The sequence below is a fragment of the Adiantum capillus-veneris genome, chromosome 8 (genome assembly GCF_014529385.1).
Source record: "Adiantum capillus-veneris isolate H3 chromosome 8, ASM1452938v2, whole genome shotgun sequence".
Classification (NCBI taxonomy): domain Eukaryota; kingdom Viridiplantae; phylum Streptophyta; class Polypodiopsida; order Polypodiales; family Pteridaceae; genus Adiantum; species Adiantum capillus-veneris.
The window spans coordinates 89447412-89456371 of NC_140938.1; the positions used below are offsets into that span (position 1 = coordinate 89447412).

At 43.5% G+C, this 8960-nt stretch overlaps 1 protein-coding gene across 1 annotated transcript; it reads left to right on the forward strand.

Annotated features, from left to right (window-relative positions):
- The first annotated feature begins 747 nt into the window (after positions 1-747).
- On the forward strand, positions 748-4315 carry LOC147452530 (inositol-3-phosphate synthase-like). Its single transcript, XM_086518180.1, has 10 exons — positions 748-1148; positions 1238-1306; positions 1440-1575; positions 1732-1979; positions 2241-2467; positions 2549-2664; positions 3124-3300; positions 3438-3626; positions 3701-3763; positions 3857-4315. Exons 1-10 carry the CDS (start codon positions 961-963, stop codon positions 3974-3976), a joined length of 1533 nt encoding a protein of 510 aa, XP_086374306.1. The 5' UTR covers positions 748-960; the 3' UTR covers positions 3977-4315.
- The last annotated feature ends 4645 nt before the right edge of the window (positions 4316-8960 follow it).

Below are 8960 nucleotides of genomic sequence, written 5' to 3' on the forward strand. Positions count from 1 at the left end.
CCAACTGGTGAACGCACAGACTTTGACGCAACTTGCTTGTGCTAAAAAACTCTCAGAAATGTTCATGGTGAAAGCTTTTGATGTCTGTTGAGGGTTACCTGCTGTGCTCCGCCCAACAACGGATGTCTCTCACAAGCTATAGAGTGTTGTCTCGTCATTTGCACACGCGTCTGGCAGACATTTGTGATAAGGGTGAGTCCCGACCCAAGGACTACAAGGTGTCGTGCAAACCCACACAATCTCACAAGAAGGTGTGACAGAGACCTAGTAAAGGCTGATCCACACGGGTTGGGGTAGAAACCCAGCCCGTATGCGTCAACAAACGCTGGCCAAGCTTCTCAACTCTGCCAAAATTAGCAGAGTTGGAAAATGCTTCTTCTACCCCCCGCCGTGTTGAACAAGTGGGCAAAAGCGTGTTGGCTCCAGTTCGCATATGAGACAAAGTAGATGGCGGAGTGGCGGAGGGTCTACCCGGGCCCGTGGGGATCGACCCTAAGAACTCAAACATCAAAGAAAAACTGAATATATAGTCTCCATAAATATGCGGTCCTTGTTCTCTCTGTCACTTTTTGTTTGTGGGTTTTTGTTGATGGAAGGTCTCTGCAGAGTCTCTGCAAACAGACAAACGGCCATAGCGTATAGGGAAGAAATAGCGTATAGGGAAGAACCAGAGGTGGTCATTTTCCTGAAGGTTCGTCGAGACTCCAGATAGCCCCGCGTTTTCTGGAGAGCAGGGTTGGTTAGTCTGGAAAAAGTGACGGTGCATGTGTAGGCATAAGAAGTAAGGCATGTGGACACTGCTAAAGTGAACATTCTGTCCCGCGAGAGGAGAGACTCAGACAGCGCGCGAGAGAGAGCCTCATCGTCATCAACAGGAAATCGACTCTCTGCGTTCGAAAGCTCTCTCTCTCTCTCTCTCTCTCTCTCTCTCCACACAATCACCCATCCCATCTACACACAATGTTCATTGAGAGCTTCCGCATCGAGAGCCCCAATGTGCAATACACAGACGACTTCATCGAGTCCAGTTACGATTACTCCACTACCGAGCTCTCTCATGAGAAGCGCGATGGTGTCTACCAATGGATCGTCAAGCCCACCACTGTCCGCTATGAATTTCGCACCTCCTGTCGTGTTCCCAAGCTCGGGTAATGTTTTCTCCATCGCCCGTCTTCTGTGTTCAGTTGTTCGGTTTGATCCGGGCCATCTATCCTCATTTTTGTGTATGAGTGCGCAGGGTGATGCTTGTGGGCTGGGGTGGAAACAATGGAGCGACCCTTACTGCAGGAATTATTGCCAACCGGGAGTAAGAGCCCCCCCCCCCCCCCCCTTCCTCACGGTCTTTATTCAACACCCATAGCGCACAAAACAATGCAAAAACGCAGCAATGCACCCAACATGCATTCTCTGTTCTGATTATCTATGTTCTTCTTTGTCAGAGGGATATCTTGGGTGACTAAGGATGGTGTGCAGCAGGCCAATTACTTTGGATCGTTGACTCAATCTTCTACCTGTCGAGTTGGATCTTTCAATGGGGAGGAGATATATGCACCGTTCAAGAGTCTGTTACCCATGGTAAGCTTCATGGTCATTCTGTTTTCTCATGCAGGAGCATGAATATGTGCACTTACATGCAAACCCTTGAGCACGCGCACACACTCGCACATACACAGATGCTTGTCAGGTTTCATTTTTTTGACAAATGTGTGCGGGTGTGTGGTGGACTTGTAGGTTGACCCCAATGACATTGTCCTGGGTGGGTGGGATATTAATGGTGCAAATTTGGCAGATGCCATGTCAAGGGCTAGGGTTTTGGACATGGACCTTCAGAAGCAACTTCGACCCGCCATGGAGCAGATGGTACCACTCCCTGGAATCTATGACCCTGATTTTATTGCATCCAACCAAGGGCCTCGAGCCAACAACCTCGTGAAGGGTACCAAGAAAGAGCAGATGGAGAAAATTGTGGCAGACATCAGGTGGCTAGTCATATGAGCTCTGTTTCTGGAGAGATATATGTGTGCCTTATCATATCTTTTTCTCGTAATGGTTCACATGTTTTGTAGAATAAGCGAATGTAACACGTCCTGAATGGTATTTATTAGAAGTGCTCAGTCATGCTGTCAAATCATGGCAAATATTTGTCTTTGCAAGTCTATAAAATTATGTGGATGCCTGACTCATCCAGGATTCAAACTCTCAAGTTACTTGCCACACTCTGTGTTTTTGATGAATTTCAGAGAATTCAAGGCTAAAACCAAGGTGGACAAAGTAGTGGTCTTGTGGACTGCTAACACTGAACGCTACAGCGATGTAATTGTGGGACTTAATGATACCAAGGAAAATCTGTTTCGATCCTTGGAAAAGGGAGAGCCTGAGATTTCTCCTTCAACTCTCTATGCCATGGCCTGCATTCATGAGAAGGTTCCCTTCATTAATGGAAGTCCTCAAAATACATTTGTGCCTGGTGGGTTTGGATCAGCATTCTCCCTGACTTTCCTGATCATGAATGATGAGATTTGGCTTACTAAGTGTTGTATCTTCTCAGGACTCATCGAGTACGCTATTTCCCAGAATTCCTTGATAGGCGGAGATGATTTCAAGACGGGACAAACGAAGATTAAGTCAGTTTTGGTTGATTTCCTTGTTGGAGCTGGCATAAAGGTGATCTTTTTGCTTCTCTTCTCTGCTCAAATTTGTTTTAGTATGTATCCGCATATTATGCGGATGGAGAGATTTCTTTGTGAGATACTTGACTTGAAATTTTAGAGATGTTATCTCAACTTATTGGCTTTTATAGCCTGTGTCTTCGAATGTCCCTTTTGCAAGTTTCTTCTCCTCTCGAGCGGTCCTTGCTGATCCATTTCACAATTATTCTCTCATTTTTGTTTTGGGCTTCCGAGCTGATGAATCGAATTGTTTTCTTCCTTCTATCATGCTTTGAAATCTAGATAATACTACCGTATTTACAAAGTTGTTTTACATTACCTTTGTTTTTATGAAGAGGGAGATTGATACTTCGTTGATGAGTTGCATCTGGTGTGCATTTGCAAAATGTCTTCATTGTTGCATGGATGCGTTTGCTTAAACGACTCTGGGTTCTTACTTTTCCTTCTTGATCAGCCAACTTCTATTGTGAGCTACAATCATCTGGGCAACAATGATGGCATGAATCTGTCTGCACCACAAACTTTTAGATCAAAAGAAATCTCCAAAAGCAATGTTGTAGATGACATGGTGGGGAGCAATGCAATCTTGTACAAGCCAGGAGAGCATCCTGATCATGTGGTGGTTATAAAGGTTAGACTACTATTAAGACTATGCATACAAACAAACTCACATCCTTGACCATTCCACGACTCCTCATAATCTGCTCGGTTGTGTTAAAGCCTGATTGTTTATGTGGTTTTTCTTCGCTCTTACCCACTTGAGCACAGTATGTACCGTACGTTGGAGACAGCAAGAGAGCCATGGATGAATACACTTCCGAAATCTTCATGGGTGGGAGGAACACCATTGTCCTGCATAACACTTGTGAAGATTCACTACTAGCAGCACCTCTGATTCTCGACTTGGTAATTCTTGCGGAGCTGCTGACAAGAATTGATCTGAAAAAGGATGGAAAGGTAATGGCAACTTATCTTTACTCTCTTTTCCTTTTCTCAATTGACTCTAATAGTGTCTTTCGCCTCTCTATCAGAAAAAGTTCCACTCTCTTCATCCAGTCGCAGCTCTTCTCAGCTACCTTACGAAGGCTCCTCTTGTAAGTTGGCCATTCTCACGCAAAACGAGTTTCATCACTGCAAGCAATGGTTGTTGAATTCTAATGGTGGGATGTCATGGTTTTGTCATACAGGTCCCTCCAGGGACTCCTGTTATCAATGCGCTGTCAAAGCAGAGGGCAATGCTGGAGAACATATTTAGAGCTTGCATTGGGCTTGCTCCTGAGAACAACATGCTTATGGAGTACAAATAGCTTTACACACAGCGAGTAGTTGTAACTGCCTCCTGTTAGGAAATGACAACCGCTGAATGCTACACCTGGTAGAGGCATTACGAGGATGTTTGCCCAGTGGTGAACACCCTAATGACTCGCACCGTTATTTGATTCTCTCTTCTTATTGAATTCCATAATTCTCAATGTAGGCCTACCACTGTGTTTTCCTTGGTTTTGCTTATATCCTTTCTTGCAGACGTGGGTCATCAATAATGTAATTGAATGTTCCCATGTCAATGAAACACAGTTCTTTTGAACAATATGTTGTTTCACTACCTGTATAAAATTCAATCAGGATCTGACCTCTTTGCTTGCCTAGTACGTGTTTTACATTTTCCAGTTTCAAGTTCAAGCATGGTCATAATTGTTTCTTAAGTCTATGTAACAGGCCAGAAGGGCAGAAAATTGTCTGGTATTTTGCATTCAAGTTTGGCTCGTTGATGATCTGCTACACTCTGGCAAGAAAAGTTGTGCAAGGCTCTTTATTATGTCGGGGCTTCTTATCATTGCATAGTGCATTGGACTAGCGAACTGCTATCTTTGCACCATGTTTTAGTGCAACTTATGTATGTCGTCTAGTTGCCATTGTCTCAATGCCTGCCATGCTGCTCAGTGATGCGGGTTAGACTAGCTTTGGTGGTTGAATCTGCAATTGACAAAGGGACCTATTGACATCAAATGAGCCGACCAACTTGAGTTGAAGAGAAGCTCGGATCAGCTACCTTCGCCCAGGGTGAGCACTGTCTGCAAATTCATGGTCCGAGCCCCAAGTGGCTCAATGTTTCTTGCACAAAGGACCAAGGTCTAGTTGATTCAATATACATTCTTGTTTAGAGAACCTGGCATATTCCATTCCAACCATGGTTGCCAAATATATAGATCGATCTTCCTTCAATAAAATTGGCATATTCCATTCCAACCATGGTTGTCAATATATTACTATAGATTGATCTTCCTTTAATAAATCTATGTTGATTGGGGAAATGACTTCCTCCAAGATAGGAGATTCTTTCACCTATCATTTTTGCCAAGACCCTGTACACCATAGTCAACATGGTGATTGGTCTCCAGTGCTTAAGTTGAGAACATGCAGTTTGCTTAGGGAACATGTAGTCTGCTTAGGGAAGGGTTTGATTAGTCCCTTCTTCACACTTGGCTTTAGCTTGCCATAAATGAATGCCTTGTTTATCATGGGAAAAAAGGATAGCTCCAAATTTTCCCAAAATTCTAAACAAAATTTAGTGGTGATCCCATCCAGTCGGGCAATTTTTCCTTTGCCCATCTTTTGTAATGCAAACTAACATTTCTCTAGTTAATATAAATGCTCTCTACAAGAAGCTGCTCTGCCTTTGTCCACCAACCTCAACGTTGCGTCAAATAATTCAGATTTGGCCTCTATGATTGCGGTTGAGGATAGATCCTCCTTCCTAACAATTTCATTGAGATGGCCAAGCATCAACTGAGCCATTTGGTTTTGGTTGGTGATCTTCTCACCTTTAATATCAAGCAATGAAGTGATAGTGACTTGTTTTTTTTAAACCATGATAGATTTGAAGGTGCATTCTTGTTGACTTCCTCATCCGAGTGCGTTTATCTCCTCCTGTTCATTGGTGAGGAGGGTCTCTTTCATCTTTAGCCATTCCATGTGTTCTTGTTCCAAAGCACTGCCCTTACACTTTCTCTTGATCTTTTCGAAACGAGAGACAAGTGCAAACACCTCATGAGCTCTATTCCTTTTCAGAGTTGGCCCAACCCTCTTGATTTGAATTTTTTTTTGCAAAACTTTTTCCAAGGGTCCATTCTGTTTTTGTATGTGAACTTCTTTATGGAGAGATGAGGCAATCAAGTTGGTATTGTGTGAGAAGTATAGCCTATCCAGCGTGGAAGCCGACTGGGTTGACTGAAGACAATGATAGGTCAATCTTTTAACATCTCTTCAAGGACCAATCTTCTAGGCATCAGCAAGTGCCCATTTCTTAAGTGCACCCCTTGAGAGGATGTTTGAAGGACCGCCCCGGTCTTGCCTTGAACATACCATGTTAAAGTCCCCCACTAAGCACAACTCCCCCTCCATTTGCAAGGTCATACCAAAGATTTCCTCTACCTTTTGAATCATTGGGTGCATATACATTGATGATCAGGTCAGGTTTCACATTCCAGGAGATCACTTGCAGTATAGGGTTCATGAGGATAGGGGGACAAATTCCTCAACCATAGATCCACTCTGGCTCTCAGCCTCCCTCGTTTCTCCTACCGAGGGAGACTCTTGGCTATCAGGGGGGATCATGTCTTGCAGCACTTCAAAAGCATTCTGGAGGGGAATAGCGAATTCCCCCTTTTCGGGAGGTGGGTGGTGATGGTTTTTCTCCTTACCTTTTCTCGTAGTATCATGGTTTGTTCCCCTCCCTCTTACCATAACGTTTACTCTTTTGTTTACCTTAAGTGCCAAATTTGGTTTTGGAATTGTGATTGGCACATTTGAGGCCAGCGTGAGTAGACGAGGTATTGTAGTATGTAATACCCTTGATTGTTCTTTAATTGGGCTCTTGAGAGGCTTGAGATGGCTTTGTAGTTGTGGGCACCTCTTGCACAAAGGGCTGGAATGAGATCAATTTTATTTTTTGTTTTTTTAGAGCAATCCATATTTTCTCCTTCAATTGATTGCACACTGTCCTTCTTCTCGCCCTCCCATGTTTTAGGTTTCAGTGGACAATCTCTAGCGAAGTGGCCAAACTTGTTGCATTCAAAGCACGCCCCAAACTATAGCGGAATTACTTTTAGTCCCGCCTCGACATCAACAACCATTTGTTTGGGGGTGGGTTTGGAAGCGTTCCATCAGATGCAAACTCTGTTGAAAAGGCCTCTCTTGGTCGGGACAAACAACGGGGTGCCTAGAGAACTCGCAAGATCCCTAAGGTTGTCCCATAGCCAGCTTGGTAGGCCTACAAATTCTGGGTGAATTTTTTGCAGAGACACTTGCGAATCAAACAAAGGGCTCCAGGGAAATACACAAACCTGAGTTTTGTTGAGAACACAAGGGGGCCCTTACCTAGGACCTTAGCAACAGTAGAAGCTTCCTTGAATTTAACTGAGAAAAAACCCTTGACCAAGTTCGATTGCACCAGCATGGTAAATAATATGCGTGCCTTGTAGCCAATTGGAGCAATTCATGCCGCTGAAGCCAAAGTTTAGAGTGAGTTTTGCTTGCATAGCTAACTGTTTCTTGATATCCCTTGCTAAGAATTTTTGTTGTGACAGTCATCATCCAACGACTACTGGCAGGGTTTCCGTAAGGCTGGTGTACAATTTTTCCATTTGTCTTCTCACCTGAAGGAGCAACATCTTCCGCTTCATTCATAGACCTTTTCACCCCAGCTAACCCTAATTTACTTTGCCTCAATTCCTGATCTAGCAAGCAGCACCGAGGGGTCTCTACAACCGCATCCTTTGTCGTGTTGTTCCGAGATGGGCTGCCAAAGGAGTCCTGTTTTTGCCTGTCGGGGACCCCATCCGCTCTATCAGATAGATTACCTCCTTTCACAACATCCGCAAAGACGTTCTTGTCTACATTCTTGAATTGTTAGTGTTCACATGGAGGGGACCTTTCTTTTCATTAGTAGGCACCCTCTTGATTATGAAGTCGGACCAAGCCACAAGATATTGTCTCCAAATGTAGTCACTTGACCACCTTAGGAGGTTGCCAAGATTGTGGCCGCACATGATCGTTTGTGCTTTGCCTGTGAGGTCTTGGATGCTCGAGGGAGGTGCCTGTGGTAGGTGGCAAGGGGATGTTGCACTACTTTCAGGTCTACTTGGCAGAGTAGCCAGGGGGCTGTCCCCGTGAACAATGGTGTAGTTTCTTTGATCGGTTTGGGTCTCATGGCACATGTTGTGCATGAGAATGTAGTGTATTTTTTTTAATTAATATCCTAATAGCTCACCCGAAAGGTGTGAGCATTGTCCAAAAATGAAAGATTTCTCCATGTCAATAAGTGAGGATGGAATATCTAAGACATTGTGGATGCTGATACTCACACTAGGTTACGTGTCCTCAAAACCAACAGAGTAGCTCAAACATGAAAAGGATGGAATATCTAAGACATCGTGGATGCTGATATTCACACTATGTCACGTGTCTTCAAAACCAACAGAGTAGCTCAAACAAGAAAAGGAGAAGATGATTGATGCATATCTGTTATCCTCAATTTGGAGGACACTCAAGAATGTCTGTACTCATTGTGTAGGACTTGCCCACAAATAAAGCAAAAGGAATCAAAAGTCCTTATTACATGCCTTTTTCAAAAGCACAAAAAGAACACACAAGAAGATTTCGAAATTTTCTCATGTAGGGAAAGGGAGCCTTTTTCAGTGTTTTTCATACAATGCATAACCTCATGAGCTTCTGTGAGGGAGGCACGGCATACCTAGCTAGGTACAAGGTATGCCGTGCCTCCCTCACAGAAGCTCATGATGTTGAGGTAAGTCATAATGTGGGAATTATTGTGAGAATCTGTCTAAAACTTCTTGTGATAGTAGCATTGTCAAATGAAAAGGAGGTGCTAAGAAAAGTCTCATATCATTGGTGGAGTATACCAAAGCTTTTTTCTTTCTAGCCATATCATTGGTGGAGTATACCAAAGCTTTTTTTTTTCTAGCCATATCATTGGTGGAGTATACCAAAGCTTTTTTTCCTAGCCATACTCACAACTCTGAGTGGAGAGAATATATTAGCATCACCACAAAAGGGAAATTACTAAGTACAAACAGTATAATGTGTACCCCTCTTCTCTCTCTCTCTCTCTCTCTCTCTCTCTCTCTCTCTCTCTCACTCAAATCCACACACACACATTAAAAAAACATCATCAATTTTTGGGAAAAAATTAACCCCCTCTACATAGTCCTTTCCACCACTCAAAAGATGAAAAAGGTCAAAGACATAAAAGAATTGAAGCTTATAAGACCA

What these genes read in the sequence shown, in the direction of transcription:
- LOC147452530 (XM_086518180.1), top strand. Translation starts at nt 961, where the DNA reads ATGTTCATTGAGAGCTTCCGCATCGAGAGCCCCAATGTGCAATACACA. An exon ending in TCAAAATACATTTGTGCCTG is followed by an intron (nt 2,468 to 2,548) that starts GTGGGTTTGGAT and finishes GTATCTTCTCAG; the next exon opens with GACTCATCGAGTACGCTATT. An exon ending in ATCATGTGGTGGTTATAAAG is followed by an intron (nt 3,301 to 3,437) that starts GTTAGACTACTA and finishes ACTTGAGCACAG; the next exon opens with TATGTACCGTACGTTGGAGA.